Source organism: Trachypithecus francoisi, unplaced genomic scaffold (genome assembly GCF_009764315.1).
Source record: "Trachypithecus francoisi isolate TF-2019V2 unplaced genomic scaffold, Tfra_2.0 Lachesis_group2, whole genome shotgun sequence".
Lineage (NCBI taxonomy): Eukaryota > Metazoa > Chordata > Mammalia > Primates > Cercopithecidae > Trachypithecus > Trachypithecus francoisi.
Genome location: NW_022681465.1, coordinates 87,509,702 through 87,537,052, shown reverse-complemented (window position 1 = coordinate 87,537,052; position 27,351 = coordinate 87,509,702). Strand labels below are relative to the sequence as shown.

General features: G+C 41.7%; 1 protein-coding gene across 1 annotated transcript in view; it reads left to right on the top strand.

Annotated features, from left to right (window-relative positions):
* The first annotated feature begins 412 nt into the window (after window positions 1-412).
* ANKRD55 (ankyrin repeat domain 55) overlaps window positions 413-27,351 on the top strand; it is a 132,514-nt gene continuing 105,575 nt past the window's right edge. Inside the window, exons 1-2 of the mRNA XM_033179597.1 lie at window positions 413-531; window positions 819-909. Of these exons, the coding sequence (XP_033035488.1) occupies window positions 852-909 (58 nt within the window). The 5' untranslated portion in view covers window positions 413-531; window positions 819-851. The remainder of the gene's footprint in view (window positions 532-818; window positions 910-27,351) is intronic.

Here is a 27,351-nt window from a genome sequence, read left to right as displayed (position 1 = left end):
ATGTCAGATTTTTAAATCTAGAGTACGAATTTACCACCATTTACTTAACTGCTTCCTGAATGAGGTACGTTCAGGTGATTTTTCAGGTTTTACCACATATAATGCTACAATAAACTCCCTTGTGACTGCAGACTGTTTTAATTTTATCACCACAGACACTCGAGCCTTGAAATGTCACCTTTCAAATGATGCCTTTCCCCATCCTCCCTGTCAGTTGGAGAATGGAGCTGAAAGGGGAGTGAAGAAGACTGCCAACATGGATAATTACTCCACACAGCACATGGCCAGCAGCCTCCTGCTACAATATTTACATCCTATTCCATTGAGATGGCACTCTCTGCTCACATGACCCAAATGCAGTTCTCGCTCCGCCAAGAGCACAGCCGAATGCGAACTGCATTGGCAGCTTTGCACATGCTCTGTCTGGCCCTGTGAATCCTCACTCACCCATTCAGATTTCTGTTGGTGTAAAGCAACATTCCAGCTGCTGAAGCTCCGTGATCTGCTGTGTTTCCCCAGCCCAGATCCAAGGCAGGTGGCCCATACAATTACTATCTTTTTAGAGTTTGAGTAATTGTGTTTATTTGGGGGTGAAGGGTGTATTATGCCCAAGTACAGCTGATGAATGAGGCCATAGAGTAACTCTTTTCCTAGCAGGTATTTACAGGAATAGCATTTACCGATTTTCATCACTTGCCTGGACAACAACCTGCAGCTCTGGTGCACATTTAATTCTGAAACAGAGGTCTTGGCAAACGATGCTGCCTCTGACTGTCATGTTGACTGTAATGTTTGAGATGGTGTTTTCTCCTCTCTAGAGACCTGGATGCTTTTTGCCATTCTGATGGTAAATGATGAGACAGGCTACCATGGATTTCAGCACCCCTTCTGTGTTTGATCAGCAAAGAGGTAAAATGTTGCTTTAACACATTCTTTGGTGTTAGCATCCTTAGTCCCATGGTACGGATTTGCAGTTGTAAGGAGAGAAAGAGAAGTGTGCGTGTGTGTGCGCGCGTGCGTGTGCATGAGTATTTGCTATGTAGGATGTGGAAAGAGGATTTTACCTAGAAAACAAACCTGTTCAAAATGTTCGCTTCTTTGATAAGCATCTGAAACAGAAAAATAAGCTTATGATTTGTTGTATAAGCTTATGATCTTGTTGAAGTATTCCTACCTTCAAATTTTAAAAATTGGATTTCAAGCACACTATTTCAGATAGTGTTGTCTTTATTCTGTTTTTTCCAAATCTTTTTTAAAAATTAGAGTAAGCAGTGTAAGAACACATCACTTTTTTAAAATCATTCTATTAGCCCAGTATCTCATTGCTATATCTTCATAAGCATTTTTTTATTCTTTCAGGAATAGATGTTGCCTGTATTTATGTCGGGTTGATATGTTATCTCATCCAAGGTTGTGTAATGACATATCCCTATGCTATTATTTGCAGCGACAGGGTATATCTTCCTTACTTATAATTTCTGCAGTGGAGGTAATTTTCCACGTCAAAATGTTGCTGTAAAATTAACTCATCCTTATAATACCATGTATTTGGCCATGTGGTCTATGTGTATACATTTTGCATATGCAATGTGTTTATACACATCTTCACGTAATACTTATGTGTAATTGTAAATTTTTTTAGTATGAATGTGAAATTTCCATTTTATAAACATAATAAATATTTTTTAGAATCCTTTCTTAAATATCTAATATTTAAACCACTTTCTACAGTCTCTGAATATTCTTCAAGATCCTAAGTTCCTTTGGTGATTTTTCTGTTTGGGCTACAACATGAAATGGTGGTTTGAAAAAGCCTCATTAAGAAAATGTATTGCTTCATTCTTTTTTCCCTTTTCCTGCTCTAGGCCATAGCATGTTTAATACCCCTCAAGCTACATTTGGCTTTGTGGGTGAATTATTTTAGCCCAGTGGGTTTCTCCAAAAATAAATTTTTATTTAGATTCCTGAGTTAGCTAATGTATGTATGTATATAGTGTGTTCTCCAGGTCTTAGCTCATTTGGAATAGTGTTCGTGTGTGTGTGTGTGTGTGTGTGTGTGCCTTCAGAAAGTGCCGGTTCATACCGCGTTTGGATCTTAACACCATAGAGAAAGGGGTTGTCACAGCTGTGCCCACCACCATCCTCTCCTCCTGGTACATTTTATACCACTGATGGCAGTCAGTAAAAGTGAAAATCTGCTAAGAACCAAAGAGCTCACACTGGCTAAAAAATGACGTTGCTGAGCCACGAAACACACAATGGGTTTATTTTTGAAGAATAATTGGAGGGAGCTGGGACTGACCGAAGAAGAACTAGCTCTTCATAATGAATTTACATGTTCCAGTGTTATAACTTCTAACAGGATTGAGCCCCAAACATAGTTAAGATATAGAATTACAAGACTGATTTTCTTATAACACCTTTCATGTGAGCAATTCACAGCAATTCCTCCACCTGGGCGCAATTCTCTCCCATAGAAGTTAACCCTATCCCTGCCATGTTTATCTCTATTTCTCAATCCTTTCTCTCTTTCTAGAGGTTTTATCATATGGTGGAAAGAGCATGGGATTTTAAATCTTATAGACATAGACCAGAATGGCAGATCAGCTACTTCTTAGCTGTGTGAACTTGGCAAGTTACCTAACCTCTCTAGGCCTTAGTTTCCCCAGCAATATAATGAAGGAAATGATGCTTACCTAGCAGGTTGTTGTGAGGATCTAAAATAACATCTAAAAAGCACCTGTCAGCAATGCCTGATATTCAATAAGTATTTTCCCATTTTGGCTGCGGCTGTTATCATTATTGCTGTTGTTATTGTCACCTTGGACTGGGAGTTTCTGAAGTGCAAAAGACTACTCATCTCTTTACCTTCAGCTTGAATGTAGCAGTCCTAAATGAGGGCTTAGTACTGGGTGATTAAATTACATTAATTATTTTTTTCAGAACCCTAGGATACTCTTTATAGCAAGCCCTAGAATAATAATTAAGCAATTCCTGAATAGTTTTATTACCTCATTAATCCTTCCTCTTTCTTTTTTTTTTTTTTTTTTTCTGAGACGGAGTCTCGCTCTGTCGCCCAGGCTGGAGTGCAGTGGCCGGATCTCAGCTCACTGCAAGCTCCGCCTCCCAGGTTTACGCCATTCTCCTGCCTCAGCCTCCTGAGTAGCTGGGACTACAGGCGCCCGCCACCTCGCCCGGCTAGTTTTTTGTATTTTTTAGTAGAGACAGGGTTTCACCGTGTTAGCCAGGATGGTCTCGATCTCCTGACCTTGTGATCCGCCCATCTCGGCCTCCCAAAGTGCTGGGATTACAGGCTTGAGCCACCGCGCCCGGCCTCCTTCCTCTTCTTAAAAGCATGCAAGACTATGAGAGGTTGAGACCATTATACAGATTTTAAATATTATACTGTTGGACAAACCAAAGGGAAGTGACTTTCTCAGGAAAAGTTGAGCATGGGGCTTTAGTTGAGGGTTTTTCATGAGTTGTTACTATCTGGATAATTGAACCCTAGCAGCACTGGCTTTACATGCAGATGGGGACAGAAGACATTGCATCTGGAAGAACCTTAGCAATCAGGCAATCCACTGGTTCTCACAATGGCTGTACTTAAGAATCATCTGGGCTGGGTGCGAGGGCTCACGCCTGTAACCCCAGCACTTTGGGAGGCCGAGGTAGGCAGATCACATGGTCAAGAGATTGAGACCACCCTGGCCAACATGGTGAAACCCCGTCACTACTAAAAATACAAAAATTAGCTGGGCATGGCGGCACACGCCTGTAGTCCCAGCTACTCAGGAGGCTGAGGCAGGAGAATCGCTTGAACCTGGGAAGTGGAGGTTGCAGTGAGCTGAGATCAGGCCACTGCACTCCAGCCTGGCAATAGAGCAAGATTCTGTCTCAAAAAAAAGAAAAAAGAATCATCTGAAGAAATTCTGAAAATGCTGATGCTTGAATCCCACCCAGGGAGATTCCAGTTTAACTGCAGTGAGATATGGCCCAACTGACAGTCCCTGGGAAGTTCTCATGGACAGCAAAGATTGAGAACCAGTCATTCAACCTACCCCCTTCCACATTTCAGATGCGGGAGCTAAAGCACAGAGAGGCTCAAAGTTGGGTCCTTCCTAATAATAATAACAACACTCCACTAAATAGCAACAGAGGGGACTGAGGCCCAGGTGTTCTCCATCCATACAACAGGGCAAAAGGAAGCTTCCTGTGCATGGCGAATCCCTGGGCTAGCACTGACTGTGGCTCATGGTTGCCCAGAGAATGGTGGAAGAATATGATGCAGAAGGACCTTCAGGGCTCCAACGAGGTGGATTTGGCAAGCTGAATCCCTCCACATGCATTTCTCAATATTTCTCTTTAGCTAGAGGCAACGAGGCATGCCAGGGTCTTGGTGACAGATGGCCATTTGCTCATGTCCTGTCTCTGCCCTCTTCCTAGTTACATGAACTTGTACAAACTAGTTGATCTCCACTGGCTTCTGCCTCCTTGACTGTAAATGTGGATAATACTGTATTACATATTCACAGAGCTGCTGGGAGGCCTAAAGATCAGATTATTTGACTGGCCAGGGGCATGAGGGCTGTGTCTCCGGCTGGCTTTGTAAAACTGTGAGGGAGGAAGCCTGGGTCTTCAGAACTCTCGACTCTCTTTTATGCTTTTAGCTTTCACCATAGCAACATCTCTTCTGGTCCCACGTGTTCTTTCTGGCTGTGTTCCCTCTCAAAGCCCACACACGCAGGAAGCGACCTGTAGTAAAGCCATTTACTACAGAACACAGAGGTTCCTGCTAAAGTCTACGTATTATGTAACTAAAGATACTTGCATTGTAAGCTTTGTCACGACTTTTGGAAGGAAAAGTTTTGCTGCGCCTGAAAGAATCCCAAGCCTCAGAGAGAAAATGAAAAAAAAAAAAAAAAAACAGGCGAGGGGGCGGGGGCGGGTAGCCTCAGGGCCTCACCCACTCCTCTGTGTTGTTGGGGGTGAGGAGGGCCTGGCCCTGCCAGGGTCTTTGAGGAAATGTGCCTGATGATGCTGAGCGGTGTGTTTGCACGCACCTGTGTGGGCCGTGGACCACCCTCTTGCACAGATTGTTTCTCTGGTCAAGTTGCGGAAAAGCAGAGGAAGGACTTTGTCTTCCAGCCCAGATTAATACAGTATGTGTCTCTGGGCTGCTGTAACCAATTATCACAAGCTGGGTAGCTTAAAACAACAGAAATATATCCTCTCACAGTTCTGGTGGCCAAAAGTCTGAAATGAAAATGTCAGCAGCAGGCCGGGCACAGTGGCTCACACCTGTAATCCCAGCACTTTGGGAGGCCAAGGTAGGCAGATCACCTGAAATCAAGAGTTTGAGACCAACCTGGCCAAAATGGTGAAACCCCATCTCTAGTAAAAATAAAATATTAGCCAGATGTGGTGTCACGCTACTTGGGAGGCTGAGGGACAAGAATTGCTTGAACCCAGGAGGCGGAGATTGCAGTGAGTCAAGATCGTGCCACTGCAGTCCAGCCGGGGTGACAGAGTGAGGCGCCATCTCAAAAAAAAAAAAAAAAAAAGTCAGCGGAGGCTGACATACTCCTAGAGCCTTTAGGAAAGAATCTTCCCTGTCCTTCCAGCCTTGGCTGCTGTGGCCTCATCACTCTGGTCTCTGCCACCATCCTCACTTGGCCTCGTCTGTGTGCATCGCTCCTCTGTGTACCTGTCTCAAAGTTCCTCTGCCTCTCCTTTAAGGATGCATGTGATTGCATTTAGGGACCACCCAGATAATCCAGGATAAACTCCTCCTCTCAAAGTCCTTGACTTAATCACATCCTTTCAGATAAAAGGTCATAGTCACTCTCTTGCCATATAAGGGAATACCCATAGGTTCCAGCAATAGAGATGAGAACGTATCTTTAGGGCCACCATTCAGCCTATTGCAGGGAGTGAGAAGAGGTCAGATCCCAGAAAGAACGCAACACTGTGACTCAGTTTTTGGTAAAATCCATTCTCCTTTAAGTTAGAAGAAAAACTGACAAATAAGAGGTGGGGGCGGATGGGGAGCATCTGTTTGGTGCAGACTCTGTGCAGAGCTTTACATGGATACATACTGACAAGAAGCAATGCTTATGTAGCATTTAGCAGGCCCAGGTTCTGTCCTAAGGACTGCACACAGACAGCTCATATAATCCTCATATCAGCTTCAGAGTATGACGCCCTTTTATTGATGAGGAAATTTAAAAAGGTTATGACCTACCCAATGTTACCACAAAGTAAAACAGCAAAGCTGGGATTCCAGGCTAACCCTGTTTCACTTCAAAGCCCATGTTCTTTCTACTGCAGAATGTCTTTTCCTTGGCCAGTGATAAGGTTTAATTAAAAAAAAGACATCTATGAAAAATCAAATTAATGAAACATTTATTTTCACAGTCAAGCTCTTATTCCACTGTGTTGTGGATTTTTAAAGTTCCCACACACAGATGTGCAGGGTTTAAATCCAACTGCTCATCTAAAATGGGAATGCTAGACAAAAAGATCTGTGCTTTGCTGAAAAAGCAAAAGTGAAAACTCTGGCGTGACAACCAGATGCCTCCAGAGGAAGAATAAGCAAATTTTGAATGGTGTTTTGGGCAAAGGAGTCCTCTCAAAGGAGTTTTGAAAGGCAAGTATAGCAGATAGGAAAGGAAAGGGAATGATTTGGGCTCAGTTGCTGAGTTCAAGCTCAGAGATCTTGAATGGGAGCCTGGAATAAACCCAGGAACATTGAGGGGAGTTCTGTGATTGATTTTCAGATTGTCAGTCCAGATAAATAAAGACTAGCTGGCAAATCAGCCCTGGTTTAGAAGCAGATTATATGTTGCCTTTGAGAAAATGCATAGCCTTCTCCTTCTCTTGGTCAAGAAAGAGGAGCAGAGGGAAAGAGAGATGGGAGAAGAATCTTTTTTTCCTGTTCTTGACCACTCCTGAACAAGTCTAGGCAAGCATGTTTGTTTCAGTGTTTGTTTTGTTTTGTTTTGTTTTGTTTTTTGAGATGGAGTCTCACTCTGTCGCCCAGCCTGGAGTGCAATGGCACGATCTCGGCTCACTTCAACCTCCGTCTCCTGGGTTCAAGCAATTCTACTGCCTCAGCCTCCTGAGTAGCTGGGATTACAGGCACCCACCATCATGACCGACTAATTTTCGTATTTTTATAGAGACAGGGTTTCACCTTTTGACCAGGCTGGTCTTGAACTCCTGACCTCAGGTGATCTGCCCTCCTCGGCCTCCCAAATGCTGGGATTACAGGCGTGAGCCACTGCACCCGGCCTCTTTCAGTTTTCTTGATCCCTCCTGAATAAGTCTAGGCAAGTGTGTTTGACCCCCACCTTTCTCTGCCCTCTTCTTTGTGATGCTGCCTTCTTCCAACCAACCAACTCCTGAGAAAGTGTATAACAGTCCAATCCATTCTGGTGTGTGTTGTGGCCTCCATCTGTTTCCCCCTAGGACAGGCTGTGCCCCCAATAACCTGAGCATCCCTTTCCTTCTACCCTTCATGGCTCCTCTTAAGGACTCTACAGAAGGAAGCTCCTGGCCGAGCTTATCCAAACAATTACCCTTCACAGCCATCAATATTCTTCACCATAGGACCACCCAACTGTCCTGGGGGAGGGAGCCTCTTGCCAGAGTATGCATCCCAAGAGGGAGGACCCTGGAGTGGTATCTGGAGAGAATAGAGACTCACTTGGGCAACCACATCTGAATCAACCCTGATGTTTCCCATAACTCATTGGATCAGCTTCATGAGGCTCTCCCTCAGCTCAGCCTCCGCTGCAGCAGGCAGCTGAGCCACCACACTGAGCTCTTCCTGTCATCTCTACTCACTAACTCCACAGTTCCACAACTAAGTAACTGTGCTGAGTACCTGATATTCATGGATTTTCCCTGTGATACCACTATTTTGATTCAAGGATATTTTAACCAAAATGGATATGGAGTCTAAAAGAAAATACAATAAACGGGCCGGGCGCGGTGGCTCAAGCCTGTAATCCCAGCACTTTGGGAGGCCGAGACGGGCGGATCACGAGGTCAGGAGATCGAGACCATCCTGGCTAACACGGTGAAACCTCGTCTCTACTAAAAGAACACAAAAAACTAGCCGGGCGAGGTAGCGGGCGCCTGTAGTCCCAGCTACTCGGGAGGCTGAGGCAGGAGAATGGCGTAAACCCGGGAGGCGGAGCTTGCAGTGAGCTGAGATCCGGCCACTGCACTCCAGCCTGGGCGGCAGAGCAAGACTCCGTCTCACAAAAAAAAAAAAAAAAAAAAAAAAAAGAAAATACAATAAACTTGTAGCTGTTTTTTTATTATGAAACAAGCATGAGACAAACATCTTACTCATCACCAAATGTGAGACAAGGTGAGAAGGTAAGGGTATGGATGCACTGAAGTCAAAGGTTGATTTTCAGATTGACAGTCCAAATAAAGACTAGCTGGCAAAAGGTGGCATATGGGTGGGGCTAAGACCACTAACCAGGAGTCACATGATTAATGCACTTGTAAATCTCTGTTAGTCATTTAATGCACAGTCTGCTGAATTGTGCTTGAGAATTCCCTTACATTACGAATGATCTACATGTAGATTTTCTGATTTATCTTTTAAAGTCATGATGGTTTTACCCTAATATTTACTTTCAATCAATATGTAGGTTTGTGTGCTTAATAAGGGCTCTTTGTTTTCTCTTTGTGAAACCTAAGAATGGCACTTGCTCATTAATGAGGCTTTTCTTATTTTATCAGCTATATTGAGGGAGGAAGAGAAGTCATTCCAGTATACATGGAAAGTATTTCCATTTCTAAATGTGCTCTCAGAACTTAAGATATATGCATGTAATATTCAATAGTATTCAATTATTTTAAATTTTTCTTTTTTTTCTTTTTTCTTTTTTTTTTTTTTTTTTTTGGAGGTAGAGTCTTGCTCTGTCCCTCAGGCTGGAGTGCAGTGGCGCCATCTAGGCTCACTGTAACCTCCACCTCCGGGGTTTAAGTGATTCTCCTGCTGGTAGAGGGTCTTGCCTCGATGTTGATGGCTGCTGACTGATCTCAGTGGTGGCCACTGAAGATTGGGGTAGATGTGGCAAGTTCTTCAAATAAGACAAAAATAAAGTTTGCTGCATCAATTGACCCCTTCTTTCATGAAAGATGTTATCTGTAACATGTGATACGTTTTGATAGCATTTTACCCACAGTAGATATTCTTTCAAAACTGGAGTCAGTTCTCTCCGAATTTACCACTGCTTTATCAACTAAATTTATGTGATATTCTAAATCCTTTGTTGTTATTTCAACAATATTCACAGCATCTTCACCAGGAGTAGATACGATCTCAAGAAATCACTTTCTTTACTCATCCATAAGAAGCAACTTTTCATCCATTCAAGGTTTATCATGAGATTGCAGCAATTTAATCACATCTTCAGGCTTCACTTCTAACTCTAGTTCTCTTGCTATTTTCACTACATCTGCAGTTACTTCCTCTACTGAAGTTCTAAACTCCTCTAAGACTTCTTCAAAACTCCTGTTCGGAGAGTTGGAATTACCTTCTTCCAAACCCCCGTTAGTGTTGATATTTTTACCTCCTTCAATGAATCATGAATGTTTTTAATGGTATCTTGAAGAGTGAATTCTTTCCAGAGTTTTTCTTAGATTTTTTTTTTTAATTTTCTCTGGCAGAAACTAATAGAACAAAGGTTTTCAACTTACTTTGCCCAGATCCATCAGAGGAATCACTATCTATGAAGGCTATAGCCTTGCAAAATCTGTATTATAAATAGTAAGACTTGAAAGTCAAAATTACTCCTTGATCCATGGGCTGCAGAATGGATGCTTGTTACAGGCATGAAAACAACATTAATCTCCTTGTACATCTCTATCAGAGTTCTTGCTTAGAAAAAATGATTCATTTCAAAATATTACTCTCATTGACAATGTATTGTCAGTATTTTTTTTAAAGGAATTTTTATTTCTGACCAGTAGGTCTCAATACTAGGCTTAAAATAATCAGTAAACCATGTTGTAAATAGATTTGCTATCATCCAGGCTTTGTTATTCCATTTTTCGAGCAGAGGAAGAGTAGATTTAACATAATTGTTAAGAGCCTTCAGGTTTTGGAATGGTAAATGAACACTGGCTTCAACTCCAAGTCACCAGCTGCATTAGCCCCTAACAAGAGTCCTTTGAAGCATTGAAGTTGGCAGTGACATCCCTTCTCCAGCTATGAAAGTCCTAGATGGCATCTTCTCCCAATAGAAGGCTGTTTTATCTACATTGAAAATCTGTTGTTTAGTGTGGCCACCTTCATCAATGACCTTAGCTAGATCTGCTGGATAACTTGCTGCAGTTTCTCCAACAGCACTTGCTGCTTCACCTCACATTTTTACGTTATACAGATGGCTTCTCTCCTTAAACCTCATGAAACAACCTTTGCTAGCTTCAAACTTTTATTTTGTCTCTCCCTCATCTCTCTCAGACTTCACAGACTTGATGAAAGTTAGGGGTTTCCTCTGGATTAGGCTTTGGCTTAAGGAAATATGGTGACTAGATTGGTCTTTTATCCAGGCCACTAAAACTTTCTCCATATCTGTATATCTGTTTCTCTTTCTTATAATTCATGTGTTCACTGGAGTAGCACTTTTAATTTCCTTCAAGAACATTTCTTTGCATTCACAACTTGACTAACTGACACAAGAGGCCTCGTTTCTGGCCTTTTTAAGCTTTCAACATGCCTTTCTCACTGAGCTTAATCATTTCTAGCTTTCAATTTAAAGTGAGAGGCCTGTGACTCTTCCTTTCACTTGAATACTCAAAGGCCATTGTAGGGTTATTAATTGACCTAATTTCAATATTGTTGTGTCTCAAGGAATACGGAGGCCTGAGGAGATCTAGCTAAGGTCATTGATGAGGAGAGGGAGAGAGATGGGGGACTGGTTGATCAGTGGAGCAGTCAGAAAACACATTTATCCACTTAAGTTCACCATCTTCTGTGGGTGCAATCCATGGGACCCAAAACAATTGCAATAGTAACATCAAAGATGACTGATGACAGGTCACCACAATAGATGTGATAATAATGAAAACACTTGAAATATTGCGGGAATTACCAAAACATGACACAGAGGCACAAAGTGAGCATGTGCTATTGGAGAAATTGTGCCAATAGACTTGTTCAGTGCAAGTTTGCCACACAAATTCAGTCTGTACGGTATCTGCAAAATGCGATAAAGTGGGGTGCAATAAAACGGAGTATACCTGCAATGTTGTTTATAGCATTCTCTCTCTGGTACAGAATTCAGTCTATATTTAGTTATCATGTCTCCTTAGTCTCCTTCAATCTGGAAAGTTTCTGCAGGCTTTTTTTTGTCTTTTATGACATCAACATTTTAAAAAAATTACAGTGTCTCTCTTTCGTTAAATACTAATTTGCTCATTTTGAGTTCATCTGAGGCTTCCTTGTGATTCAATTTCGATTATGCATTCCCAGCCAGAACACTGCATATGTGATGTTGTTTGTCTCAGGTTAAGATAGTATTGTTTAAATCCCTTATAATGATCATTTGGGGGTAGAGATGTTATAGTACTAGATGCTAAGTGGTTCTAACAGAGTTTAAAATATTTTTTTAGCAAGGCACAGTGGCATGTGCCTGTAGTCCCAACTACTCAGGAGGCTGAGGTGGGACGATGCCTTGAACCCAGGAGTTCAAGTACAGCCTGGATGACATAGCAAGCAAGACTCTCTTCTCTGAACATATATATATTTTTTTTTTTTAAATTCATATCTAGTTCCTTATACTTATTTCCTAATTATGAAATTAATACTACCTTTTTCAAAAAAAAAAAATTCAAACAATACATAAATGAATACAGCACAGAAAGGGTTATACTCCTTTAACTAGCAAAGAGCTATGTTCTTCAACATCTCTTAGCCCTGGCCTATTCCCAGCTTCTCAGCCACCAAGATGTATCCATGACAATTCACCCTCCACACTGGGGTTGGGGAATAGCCTCCAAAGAGAAATAGGAGATCTGGCCAAGAATACTAGCCAGAACTCCTAACTAGAAGAAGAACTATCACTCTGGGTTATTAAGCAGCTCCCATGTACCAGGCACTGTGCTAAATACTCTTTCTTCCTATTATCTCACTTAATCCATGCCACAGCTTTTGAGACAGATTCCACTTTTAGTCCATCTGAGGTTACACAACTTGCCCAAGGACACACAGGACAAAGGACAAGGCTGTCATGTTAACTCAGGCTTCTGACCCCCAAGCCCTCCCACACTCCCCTTCATACCAAGATATACTTTCTGGATTCTGACAGTCCACCCATCAACCCCTTTCTGACACCCAGCATGAGAAGGAAAAGGTGATGGTGGCTAGAGTCCTCAGCAGAGTGCCCGACTCCCTCTGTGATTTGCCCAAGGTGGGCTGGCAGGGACAACAGCCACCGCTGTAGCTCCACTGGACTGGGCTTCCCTTTGGAATGAGCTCTGCTAAGAGGCCTCAGCTCAGTGTGACAGCCCCACCTCTTCCAGAGAGGATTCAGTCTCATGGCAGTCTGCCCTTGGAGCAAAGAATGGCCCCCGCATCCCAGGAGGAGGAGAAGGAGGTTAAAAGGGTGAGATTACACTGGAATAGAACCTGAGGAACTGATGTGATGGGAACTAGAGATTGCTAAGGCCACGCCTTGGCTTTTATCACAGAAGTTTCTGAAGGTGGGCTGTTTGTTGTTTACCTACTCAGCCCATTTGTTCTATGCAGCAACAAGTAGACATTTCTCCAAGAGAGTTCAGAGATCTCCAACCCTGTAAACATGGTCACACAAGAACAACAGTTGATTTAAAAAAAAAAAAAATCAAAACCATTTTTTCAGCTTTGGCATCTGGCTCTTTAATTGTGGGCCCATCAGCTTTACCCTTGAGACCACTCCTTTGATCTTTAATTCACCACAGTAAATCAGCACACCGTCTGCTATTTTTAAAAACTGTAAGACGTGCACCTGCAATTCACCCAAATTGACACTTTTATCCTTCTGATCACTTAACATTATTTTTTAAATGGTGTTCTAGAATTCTGGCCACAACTGGGCTGGCCCAGCAGGGACCGCTGAATATATAGTGGAGTTGAGATAGGTTTGCTGGTTTCAGGTAGTCACAGCAGGAACCAATTTAAGGATGGATCCTGGAAGTGTTTCATTTTAGAATAGCAATCCCTTTAGAATTAGAAGGAATCTTAGTGAGTATATAACCCAGCTCCTTCACTCTTTTTATGTGAAGACTGAAACATAAAGGGATTAGCAGTGGTACAGTGGAGTAAACCCTGTGGCCACTGGAGCTGAGTGGACACTCAGATCCCAGTGCTGCCACTTACTGTGTGCTCTGGCTGGTCACATCTTTATCCCTTGCCTTCCTTACCTTGTAAGTTAAGATGATTTTACTACAAATGATTGTTTGAAACTGTTCATGTGGGTTATAGGATCGTCATAAAGATGGTTACAACCATCCTCAGAGGACTGTTATAAAGATTTAATGAAGTAATGCATACAAAGTACCTGGCACCGCACCGGGCCCACAGAATCACTTAGTAAGTGCTAATGATTATTATAAATGACTCACCTAAGGTCACATGGATGACTGGTCTCCCCAGGTCAAGAGAACATCCCATGCTCCAACCCTTCACTTCCTCTGTAGTGAATTCATGGCAGACCACCCTGGTATGGTCTGGTTGTGTCCCCACCCAAATCTCACTTTGAATTGTAATAATCCCCATGTGTCAAGAGCAGGGCCAGGTGGAGACAACTGAATCATGGCGAATGGTTTCCCCCATACTGTTCTTGTGGTAGTGAATAAGTCTCACAAGATCTGATGGTCTTACAAATGGGCTGCACAGGCTCTCTTGCCTGCCATCATGTAAGATGTGCCTCTGCTTCTCCTTTGCCTTTCACCACGATTGTGAGGCCTCCCCAGCCATGTGGATGAGTCCATTAACCTTATTTCCTTTATAAGTTACCCAGTCTCAGATATGTCTTTATCAGTAGCATGAGAACAGGCTAATACACACCCCTTTTTCATTTGGAAGTTGGAAGGGACAGAATTGCCTGAGCAGGTAAACCACATCAGAAGGAAATTAATCCTTCAGGGACACTCATAGGTTTTGCAGTGCTTCTGCTTTCCCTGCCCTCTGGGTCCTGGTGTTCTATCTTTTGAGTCTATGATGCCTTCTGGATAAAACTCTTCCCTTGCTCGTAAGCCAGCCTATCTGTTTACTTCCATGCTAGTCTCAGGCAAGTTTCTGGGCTCTATGCTGCTCTAGTAATCTGCCTAGTTTTGAAGCAGAATCTCACTATTTTAATTATTATAGTTTTATATGTTGTACTGTTCGACAGTGGAAATCTCCCTCAATATTGTTTTTTTTTCAATATTATTGGGTATTCTTACCTACTTTTTGTTTGCTGTTTTGTTTGTCTTTACCTTTAGAATGGTAATATATTCACACACTTTTAAGGTATTAAAAATGTCCGATGAGTAATCCACCCCTGCTCCTACTTTCAGTGGTCCAGTTCCCCTCCCTGGAAGCAAAATAATGTAAGCAATATCTTATGCATCCTTCCAGAGAGATTCAGTGTACTAATAAGCAAATACTTAAATATATTCTTTTGTTTTCTTTAAAACATAATTATCTATTTATTTTTACAAATGAAAGTTAAAGTTTTCCTGACACCTCCTCCCAAACAATTGTTGGCACTCCGACTGAAATGAGATTAAACATATATTAATCTGGTAATAATTAAAATTGTATATACTCTTTAGTCCTCCTGTCTAGGACTATGGTATGCATTTCCACAAATTCAACTTTTCTGTTATATCCCACAATAAAGTTTTTATCCAGAAGGCATCTTAGACTCAGAAGATAGAACACCAGGACCACAATATAGTTTTTCTCATTTAAATTATAATATTTTGGTGAGGCTTATTCCTGGGTATTTTATATCTTCATGTAATGAATTATTTTTCCCCTTATATTATTTAATATAGGACTATCTAGTTTTATATTTATTTTTAAACCTGACTAACTTAATTGAATCTTATAAATTCTACTTGTTCTCTGGATAATTCTCATGTGCTCCCTGATAGATAATTAAATTATTCAAACCCTGATGGTCAGTGCTACATAGTGGTTGGGAACCCTGGCTTCGGGCCAGATGGACTGCTTTCAAATCCTGTCATTTAATAGCTGTGCAGTTCTGGGAAAGTTGTTGAACCTTTCTGTGCTTCAATTTTCTCATCTTTAAATGGAGTGGAGGGGTTAAATACTGCCTACTTCATAAAGTTGTTGGAACAAATAAATGGCCTAATTTCAATGAAACCGTCAGGACAGTGCCTGGAAGAGAATTCATCTGTAAAAGTTAGCTATTAATAAATTATTATTGTTTTGCTCTTCCTTTATAATTATTACATTTCATTTCTTTCTGCTTCATATCTTATTGCATTTGTTAGAATTTGTCTTATTTCTTCCCTTCTCTATTGTTTCACTATTAGGTATAATGTCTGCAATTGGTTTGAAATAGATAAGCACTTTTTGTCTGTTTATCTTGTAGGGGTCAAATTTAATCAAATGCCTTTCTGGTGTTTGCTCATATCATCACTTATTTTTCCTTTGTTCTATTGGTATGACATATTTTATTTATAGATATCCTCCAACCAAAGTATCTTTATATTCTAGAATAAACTGTATTTGGCCATGATGCATTATTTTATGTCAATACCCAACTGAAATTGATCCAGTAGAATTTAATTTAAAACTTACAATTTTGTGTTCAGAAACCGAATTGGTCTGTAGGTACGTGTGTGTGTGTGTCTTTACCAGTTTATGCTAATCTTAGAAAATAAATTTTAAAATTTTTACTTTTTCTGTATTTCAGTATGAAAACTATTTGTCCCTTGGCCATTTAACATTTATCTTAATGTTTTAAAAGAACTCATTCAACCTCACTTTAGGATATTTGTGCTATTACCACTAGCCTTAATTTCCTCCCTGTTGTACAGCCAGCCAATTCTTCACAGGTGTGCTTCCAATTTTGGGTTAATATTTAAAGCTTATTTTTGCTACAGTGAGTATAAACTCTAGCACAATGATGTGTCAGGCAAAACACCACACCACACAGCTTGTACAACAGGGTGGAGAGAAGGGTACAAGCTGCCATGAGTCAGTGAGAATGGAATGTGAAAATGTGGAATGTCCATCCAGCACCAAAAAAAGGTCACAAGTTCACTGGAATATATGAGGGCTTTGCCTCTGAGTGAAAGAGTGCTTCCAGACCACAGTGCCCAGGGGTCAGAGGGTGGGATCCAAGGCCTGACAGGCTGCATGCAGTCTTAGCTGGGTTTTACCACTTGCCACCTGTGCAAGTTTGGATAAGTCACTTTGTATCTACTCTGTACCTCAGTTTCCTCATCCATAAAATGGGAATAATTGTAGTACCTACCTCTACCTCATACAGTGAGAATTAAACAAGTTGATTTCTAGGAAGTGCTTACACCGTGCTGGGCATACAGTGAGATACAGTGAGCTCTATGTTAAGTGCTGGCCATCATTAAGACGGTTACTCAGGCATTGAAACGGTTCTGAAAAGATCACATGAGCAATGCAGTACCAGCGGGTGATTTTATAGAGACTCAGAGATATTGTTGTTCTGTAGAAGTAATTGTGTGGCAGTCTTCACTAACTTTAGGGTTATTCTGAGTATTTAAATTCCTTCAGATGTGCCACCAACAATTCTGGAAGCTAAGAACTTTGATGGGGGACTGACCACGAGGCTTATGGAGTGTGTTTGGAATGGTCTTTGTCTGTACCCCCAAATTCATGCACACCACTGCAGAGAGGATATATCTGGGGTCCCTGCTCCCCAAGCCACAGTTTCAGTGAACAGGCTATAGGAGGAGCGTCCTCTAAAGTTTCAATAATGATTGAGTATATATAAGGTTGCCATTACAATTAAGCAAGGAAAGGGAGAATTAACTAATAATTGACTATTTTGAAAAAAATTGATTGCAGAATACAAAAAGAAAGTTTCCAAATTTATATCAAGTACAATTCAATATAAAATAAGCACAAGGTTTCATAAAGTTATTTCTAATCATAAAAGCAGTGAAATCAATTTAAAAATGCAGTATCCGTAGACTTTGACTATATAAATGCTAAAAGATATTTTTTTAAAACCAACAAAACCAAACTGAGAACTTAATTGGTAAACAGGGAAAGGTAACTGTAGCATTATAACAGATGAAGGGTTAGTGTCTTTATGTAAAGCACTTTCAAATCAATTGGGTAGAGACAAATACTTTGAAATAATAAGATAGAAAGGATGCCAATAGATAATTCATAAAAAGGACATAAACATAAAAATACTTCTTTCTCAGGAATAAAAGAAAAAAATGGCCATTTCGGGGGTGGTGGAGCACACCTGTAGTCCCAGATACTCAGGAGGCTGAGGTGAGAAAATAGTTTGAAACCGGGAGGCAGAGGCTGCAGTGAGCTGAGATTGCGCCACTGCACTCTAGCCTGGGCAACAGAACGAGACTCCGTCTCCAATTTTAAAAAAAGAAAAAGTGACCATTGAAAATAATACACTATTCTCCTTTCACATCAGCATTAATTTTTTTTAAATTATAAAGCACACTATCACTGATAATGGGGTGAAGTGTGTGCTCTCAAGCACTGTCTGGAAGGGCGTATTGGTCCAACTTTTCTGGAGGGCAGTTTCACAAAGAGTCAAATCCATTGACTTCCAAGTTCCCTTCTAGGAATGTATCTAAAGGAAATAATCACAAATGCACAAAAAGATATACATGTAAAAATGTTTTGGTATTATTCAGAATAGCAACAAAATTTATAATCACAAAAAGTAAGCTATTGAAATGCCCAGTAATGAGAAAATAATTATATTAGTAATGCTGAGTCCAGTCCATGGGATTTTATGTCACATTTTATAGGTAACATTTTCAAATTTTATCTTATGACATAGATAAATGTTTATAATCTGATATTAAGTGGCCAGCAGCGATGGCTCATGCCTGTAATCCCAGCCCTTTGGAAGGCTGAGGCAGGTGGATCACTTGAGGCCAAGAGTTTGAAACCAACCTGCTCAACATGGCATAACCCTGTCTCTACTAAAAATACAAAAACCAGCCAGGTGTGGTAATGCACGCCTGTCATCCCAGCTACTCAGGAGGCTAAGGCAGGAGAATCGCTTGACCCAGGAGGTGAAGGCTGCAGTAAGCCAAGATCACACCACTGCATTCCAGCCTGGGTGACAGAGCAAGACTCTGACTCAAAAAAAAAAAAAAAAATTAAGTGAAAAAGAGCAAAAACCAAGACTATACAGTCATGTACCTCATAGTGACATTTCAGACAATAATGTACTACACTATGATGGTGGTTCCATAAGATTACGATGGAACTGAACATTTTCTATCACCTATTGATATCATAGCCATCATAATGTCATGGCACAACACATTATCCAGGTGTTTGTGGTGATGCTGCTATAAACAAACCTACTGCATTGCCAGTTGTTTAAAAAAAAGCACACACAGGGCCAGGCGCAGTGGCTCACGCCTATAATCCGGCACTTTGGGAGGCCTAGCCAAGCGGATCACCTGAGGTCAGGAGTTCAGACCAGCGTGGCCAACACAGCGAAACCCCATGTCTTCTAAAAATACAAAAATTAGTTCGGCATGGTGGCGGGCGCCTATAATCCCAGCTACTCTGGAGGCTAAGCCAGGAGAATCTCTTGAACCCGGGAGGCGGAGTTTGCAATCAGCCCAGATGGTGCCACTGCACTCCAGCCTGGGTGACAGAGCGACTCGGTCTTTAAAAAAAAAAAAAAAAAGCCGGGCGCAGTGGCTCACGCCTGTAATCCCCAGCACTTTGGGAGGCCCAGGCGGGCGGATCACAAGGTCAGGAGATCAAGACCATCCGGGCTCACATAGTGAAAACCCGTCTCTACTAAAAATACAAAAAATTAGCCTGGCGTGGTGGCGGGCGCCTGTAGTCCCAGGTACTCAGGAGTCTGAGGCAGGAGATGGTGTGAATCGGAGGCGGAGTTTGCAGTGAGCAGAGATCGCGCCACCGCACTCCAGCCTGGGCGACAGAGTGAGACTCTGTCTCAAAAAAAAAAAAAAAAAAAACAGATACAGTTATGTACCGTATGTAATACTTCATAGTGATCTATGGTTTATGTATTTACTATACTACAGTTTTATCATTATTTGTACTCCTTTTACTTTTTTGTTTGTTTTTTTTAAGCTAACTGTAAAACAGCCTCAGGAAGGTTACTCAGGAGGTATTCCAGAAGAGGGCATTGTTCTCATAGGAGATGACAGTTTTGTGCATGTTACTGTCCCTGAAGAGCTTCCAGTGGGACAAGATGTGAAGGTGGAAAATGAGTTATTGAAGATCCTGACCTTGTGTAGGCCTAGGCTAATGTGTGTGTGTTTGTGTCTTAGTTTTTAACGAAAATATTTAGAAAATGAAAATAAATAAATCATTTTAAAAATAGAAAAAAGCTTAAAGGATAAGAATATAAAGAGAGAAAATATTTTTGTTCAACTGTACAATGTGTTTGTGTTTTAAGTGTTATTACAATAGAGCCAAAAAGTTGAAACAAATTTTAAGAGTTAATACAGTAAAAATGTTATAGTAAGCTAAGATTAATTTATTGTAGAAGAAAGAAAACATTTGTTTATAAATGTAGTGTAAGCTAAGTGTTCAGTGTTTATAAAGTCTACAGTAGTGCACAGTAATGTCCTAGGCCTTCACATTCAATCACCACTCACTCACTGACTCACCCAGAGCAACATCCCGTCCTGCAAGCTCTATTTATGCTATGCGCCCTAAACCAGTGTACCACATTTTATAGTCTATACCATATTTTTGCTCTACCTTTTATATGTTTAGATACACAAATACTAACTGTGGTACAATTGCCTACAGTATTCAGTACAGTAAAATGCTGTACAGGATGACAGCCTAGGAGTAATAAGCTATACCATGTAGTCTGGGTTTGCAGTGGGCTATACCATCTAGGTTTGTGTAGGTACACTCTATGATGTTCTCATAATGACAAAAATCACCTACTGACACATTTCTCAGAACTATCCCTGGCAGGTGACTCGTGAATATACACAGTGTGATTAAAGTTTTGTAAATAAAAAATGCATGTAACTCCAGCACTCTGCTCAGAACAGTTGGTGGTGGTTACAATGTCTATGCCCTCAGATCAACAGGGATTTCTCCATTCTCACTGCTCTAATCATTCCCCAGGAACACACACACAAGACCAGCAAGTACAAAGTCATCTATCCTGCCCAGATATTAGGTGTGCTTCCATCCTGTTCCGGGCCCCTGACAAGGCAGTTGTTACATGCTCTTAATATCATCCTTGACCCAGTCCCTTCTCATGGAAGGGAACGTCCAAGTGGGGAAGGGGAGGAGAGGATAGAAGGGCGATTCACTTAGTAAATGAGCCACAAAACGGCCTCAGTGTTAGTCAAACTCACACAGCATCTGAGACTTCCAGTCATTTCTTCAGGTCCAGCCCATAGGAAGATCACACTGTGGGAGATTTAAGATTTGCACTGCTAGCCTGGTCCACCAGCCCTGCCACCCCGGCAGACACTACCTGCCACTGTCCTAATCCCTGAGGGCTGTACCCACTCAGGCAGAAGCACCTTCCAGAACTTCCTCCTCTTCTTTGTCTCCTGGACTTGCAGCTGTGAGGACCTTTTAACCACTTTGCCTTCTCCTCAGGAACCTGCCTTGTCTTTTTTGTGGCCTTTGGGTTAGGTCACCACCCATTTTCAGCCATGCTCATTTGGAGTGCAGGATAGGGAACAAGAGACAGTTCAGATTCTGCTGGCAGGGGTTGGTGGGGGGATGGAAAGAGCAGAGGTACACAACTACGCACTATGAAACAACCAGACCCTTCAGGCTTCTGAGCTCGCCTACTGCTCACACTTCTCCCCACTCCTCCATTGCATGATGCAGAGGCTCTGTAAGGGAGGTAGGGTAGGATGCAAACCCATCCTGCAGCATAAGTCAAGTGTATGCAATACACCAACATTTTAGTGATCACTTTTGAGTTTATATTTTCTTCTTACCTGTGTTTTCATAATTTTTGTAATCCAGTCATTTGGGAACTACTGCCAATCTATGACTGTACAGAAAGCATACTCACACACTTTAAAGGGTCAGTAAAAATTTTAAGACAATTTAAAGAAGGAATGTGGAAATGTGTCATTGAGGCCAGAAGCGGTGGCTCATGCTTGTAATCCCAGCACTTTAGGAGGCTGAGGTAGGGGAATCACTTGAGCCCAGGAGTTTGAGACCAGCCTGGCCAATATGGTGAAACCCCATGTCTACCAAAAACACAAAAAAGTAACCGGTCATGGTGGTGCACGCCTGTAGTCCCAGCTACTCGGGAGGCTGAGGTAGGAGAGTCATCTGAACCCAGGAAGTTGAGGCTGCAGTGAACTGTAATTGCACCACTGAACTCCAGCCTGGGTGATGGGAGTGAGACTCTGTCTCCAGGAAAAAAAAAAAAAACAAGAAAGAAAAAAAAAATGCATCACTGATGAAGAAAAAACAGAGTCCAGAAAAGGAAGGCACTCCTGGAAGACCAGCTGACAGAATGCAGCCACTACAGGGTGTCAGGGACAACTCAAAGCTCAGGGACTGCAGGGCAATAGACTTGTTCAATCTCTGACATTTGAGCCAGCCACCCAAATTACATTTGTTTTCTTAAACTATTTTCAGGAGACCAAGGCACTAGGGGCAGTTTTATAAGTGGGCACAGTAGAGGGCCACAAGGAGCGTGTCTTTTAAAAGATCCAAGGAAGACCCCCTTCTCCAAATCTCCCCCAGCCCAACAGTCATTGTTCATGAATGATGGGTGATTCACCGTTTGGTTCTCCACAGATGCTAGCTAGACATGCAGAACATCAATCATGAAAGGAAACTTAGAGATCAGCCTTCTACTCAATACAGGTGTCTCCTCAAGAACACTGCCAAGACGGGTTTGGTCAGAACCTGCTTAAACACAGATAGTGATAAGGAGTGCACTAGCTTGCGAGGTAATTGCTTCTGTATCTGAACAGCTCTAGTCATTCGAAAGTCTTATTAATTCCAACTTCTACCCACCAGAACTAGTTCTTCCCTGTGGGTTTACAGAAAACAAGTCTAGGCCACGTGCAGTGGCTCACACCTGTAATCCTAGCACTTTGGGAGGCTAAGAAAGGTGGATCCCTTGAGGTCAGGAGTTCGAGACCAGCCTAGCCAATATGGTGAAACCCCATCTCTACCAAAAATACAAAAATTAGCTGGGCATGGTGGCAGGTGCCTGTAATCCCAGCTACTTGGGAGGCTGAGGCAGAAGAATCGCTTGGACCTAGGAAGCAGAGCTTGCAGTGAGCCAAGATCGTGTCACTGCACTCCAGCCTGGGCAACAGAGTGAGACTCTGTCTCAAAAGAAAAAAAAAGAAAAGAAAACAAGTCTAAACTCTCTTCCAGCTTTTTCAAAATTGAAAACAGCTATCATGTTCAACTGAACATGAACATTCTGCTCTGCTCCAGACTAAACAAACCAATTCCTCCTTTTCCAGAGTTGGCAGTTAAAATGGCAAATGCCTGCCCCCAACACCTGCCATTCCTGGAAAGAGAGGTAGGTGCAGTCATGTATTTGATTCAGAAGAAAGTAAGGAAGATTGGAGGAAGGATGGTTTCATAACAACGCTTAACTTACTTTTCAATTTCCAAAAGCCAGCAAGGCTATCATAATCCTTCATAAAATTAAAGATTTCTACCTGCCTGTATTAGTCCATTCTCATGCTGCCACAAAAAACTGTCCAAGACTGGATAATTATAAACGAAAGAGTTTAATTGACTCACAGTTCTGCAGGGTTGGGGAGGCCTCAGGAAACTTACAATCATGGCAGAAGAAACAGCAAATGCATCCTTCTTCACACGGCAGCAGGAAAGAGAAGTGCCAGGCAAAGGGGGAAAATCCCCTTATAAAACCATCAGATCTCGTGAGAACTCACTATCATGAGAACAGCAGCATGGGGGAACCACCCCCATGATCTAATCACCCCCCAGGAGGTCTCCACCAACATGTGGAGATTACAATTCTGATTACAATTCAAGATGAGATTTGGGTGGGGACACACAGCCAGACCATATCACTGCCTAATTACCAAAGTACTTCCTGACATAATATTTTAACATCAGAAAAGTTTCCACAAAACCCCAGTGGGTGAGAAAGCTCATCTGAGCAGAACATGTATATTAAATTGATCAATAAATGTGTATATTGCCCCCATCCTAAAGGTCCTGTACATAAATACTGAGATATTTTTAAGAATTAATATTATTGGACCGGGCGCGGTGGCTCAAGCCTGTAATCCCAGCACTTTGGGAGGCCGAGACGGGCGGATCACGAGGTCAGGAGATCAAGACCATCCTGGCTAACACGGTGAAACCCCGTCTCTACTAAAAAAAATACAAAAAACTAGCCGGGCGAAGTGGCGGGCTCCTGTAGTCCCAGCTACTCAGGAGGCTGAGGCAGGAGAATGGCGTAAACCCGGGAGGCGGAGCTTGCAGTGAGCTGAGATCCGGCCACTGCACTCCAGCCAGGGCAACAGAGCGAGACTCCGTCTCAAAAAAAAAAAAGAATTAATATTATTAAAATAAAGATGCATTCTAAAAAAGTGCATTCTGAGAGGCACCTTTACTGAATTTCAACACAGACATACTCCTTAAAACAGAAAATTCCATTCCCGAGGTCCTCTTCGTGCAGGAGAGACGCTCAACATGAAATGCCATTCACAGCTCAGAAAACCTACCCCCGCAAGAGCACAGAGATGCTAACATTCAAAGAAACACAAAATGTGTTGCATCACAAATTTGGTTACGGAAGAAAGATCTGATTGCAGCCAGATATTTACCCTTAAGATAACATTGCTGCAAGACTTCCTCCCCACAGAATGAAATCTCTTCTTTTCCACTCCCAGGGTATGAAGGTCACTTTGCATGTTTGTTCCCTCAGCTGGTACATGTGGAAAGCCTGGAGCTATTTTTCCCTTTAAAATGTTAGAAAGAAACTTTCTTCTTCTCATATGACTGACACTTTCTAAAACACTTTTATCATCTCAGGCAGTACACCCTGAGGGACCCGAGAAGACGTGAGACCTGGTAAAAATGTTTCTGCTCACAAAATTCCTACAGCCTGCTGCACAAGGCAAAGGGTCTCGTTTAAGGGCAAGAAGGCACAAGTGCCTATCTATGTCAAAGTAGTAATTTGAATAATAATAACAACAGACAGACTTTTTTTTCTTTAACTTTTATTTTAAGTCCAGGGGTACATGTGTAGGATGTGCAGGTTTGTTGCATAGGTAAATGTGTGCCATGGTTGTTTGCTGCACAGATCATCCCATCACCTAAATATTAAGCCCAGCATCAATTATCTCTTCTTCCTGATGCTCCCCCTCTCCCCACACCACCGCCTCTGACTGGCTCCAGTGTGTGTTGTTCCCCTCCATGTGTCCATGTGTTCCCATCATTCAGCTCCCACTTATCAGTGAGAACAGGTGGTGTTTGGTTTTCTGTTCCTGCATTAGTTTGCTGAGGATAATGGCTTCCAACTCCATCCATGTCCCTGCAAAGGACATGACCTTGTTCTTTTTTATGGCTGCATAGTATTCCATGGTGCGTATGTATCACATTTTCTCTATCCAGTTTATCATTGACAGGCATTTAGGTTGATTCCATGTTTTTGCTAATAGTGAATAGTGCTGCTATTGTGATATGTATGCAAGTATCTTTATAATAGAATGATTTATATTCCTTGGGGTATATACCTAGTAATGGGATTGCTGGATCAAATGGTATTTCTGCCTCTTGGTCTTTGAGGAATCACCCCACTAATTAACACACTTTGAATATTTGCTCTGGGCCAGGCACTGCTTTAAGCACATCATATGAATTAATTCATTTAGCTCTCAGAACAGCCCTAATGGGGAGGCACTATTCTTATCCATTTGGCAAGTGAAGAATGGACATAGAGATGTTAAGCAACTCGCCTAAGGTCACATAGCTAGCAGGTAAGTGGCAGTGCCAGAATCAAACTCTAGAGGTAAGGCCCCAGAGCCTGTGCTCTTACCATTTTTCTATATGTATGTTTTGCATCACCTGATACATTTGAAAAGAGTCACACGAGACTAATTTTGTTTCAATGCCAGCTGGCTGTATCAATGACCTTTAACTTGTTCTTGCATGGCCAAAGAGTTCCAGATTGACTCGGGACCCAGGTGAAGGTCCACAGAGACTCTTCATTACCAGTGGGTGGCAATGTTGTCCCATGGAGCCATCATGGTGCAGTGTAAGGCCTGGCATGCTCCTTAAAGGTGGAAAGACTGGCCACTTTGTGGATAGGTCATTCTGGGTACCCCCAAGAATGCAATTTCTTCAAAGCATTCAGGATAATCCTGCATAAGGAGAGAGGGAATTAGGGGAATGCCCAAGAAACTGTTCATTGAAGTGATTCTTCCCCTGTCCTGCCATAATATCTCCAGTATGTCTCAATCATAAATAAGACATTCGTCTTCCCACTAGGGCATGTCTTTCTTAGGGACAGAAACTCTACAGCCTTTGTAACTACAATTTTACTAGCCTGTGGTAGATGAGTAAATGGATGAATGAGTTCTTCAGAGGCAATCAATTCTATTTCAAGGAACAATCTAAGAAGAGTCCTCTATGGTTGTCCAAAATGAATCCAGACATCATTGGTGACCCTAGGATGTGTTTAGTCACCCAAGAATCCTCTGAATAGAATAAACCAAAGAAAGCCTCCCCAAATTACTCTGGTCTGAACTCTTGAAATTGCAATGCACAGTGTGCCCTTCCACTGACCTGGTCCTTTTGCAAAAGGGTCACAGCTCAGGCAGAACAAGTGTCAAGCTAACTTCTGGGTAATTTCAACAAAATGGGCCCAGTAACCGATGCAGTCAAGGACTTTCCCAAAGAACTCCATAATAAGCCAAGGACAGATCCACCATGTGAAGCTCTAAAAAAGGAACCTTTTTGTAAAATCTGAGATACTCTAACGAAGGCCCTCTAATCTAAAACATTTTTAATAGCCTATTACATGTCTGACAGTATTAATGCTAAGCCCCTGACATTGGATAATTTATGATACATCCAGAAATCAGTTAGGTTTTGTGATCATGAAAAATGAAGGAAAGAAATGATCTTAAGACTGTCTATCCTTCCAATTTTTAGGTAAAAATTAATAAAAATTTAAATATATACCTTTGTTTTAAAAAAAAACTACTAGAGTATTTATAAAGGTCAGAATTAGCAAAATATATACTTTTTTCTTTTTTAGGATATTATCAAACAGCAAGGACTTGTTTTCTTAGTTATAGACATGCTAGGCTCTGTGTATCCCCTTAGTATTAGTATTATTAAAGCTAGTAAGCCTGACTTCTCTCTTACCATTTAAGGAAAAAAAACTTGGTTTATTTTGACAGGTATAAAAGAACATACATTCATTATAGAGAATTTGAAAAATATAGAAAGTTCTGAAGAATATCCAAGAGATTATCTCTATTGACTTTTTGATGCACGTTCTTCCAGGCTTTTACAGACTTTTACACATTTCATATATATACATACTACAGTTAAAATACAATTGTAGAGATGAGGTCTTGCTATGTTGCTCAGGCTGGTCTCCAACTACTGGTCTCAAGTAATCCTCTCACCTCGGACTCTTTTTTTTTGAGACGCTGTCTCACTCTGTGGCCCAGGTTGGAATGCAGTGGCGCGATCTCGACTCACTGCAAGCTCCGCCTCCCTAGTTCACGCCATTCTCCTGCCTCCGCCTCCCGAGTAGCTGGGACTACAGGCGCCCACCACCACGCCTGGCTAATTTTTTTGTATTTTTAGTAGAGGCGGGGTTTCACTGTTAGCCAGGATGGTCTTGATCTCAGCTGACCTTGTGATCCTCCTGTCTCGGCCTCCCAAAGTGCTGGGATTATAGGCGTGAGCTACCGCGCCCAGCCCACCTCGGCCTCCTGGTATAAGTCACCATACCATGCCACACCTAAGGTTTTTTTTTTTTTTTTTTAACTTTGAACATGGCAATTTATTTTATGCATTATTTAAATCCACTGTTGAAAAATGTTCAAAAGCCACTTTAAGAAACATTTAAAAATACGTTTTTCTGACTTAATGGTGATCACTTAAAATAAGCAAGTCACCAGACATTTTTAAACCATTCATAA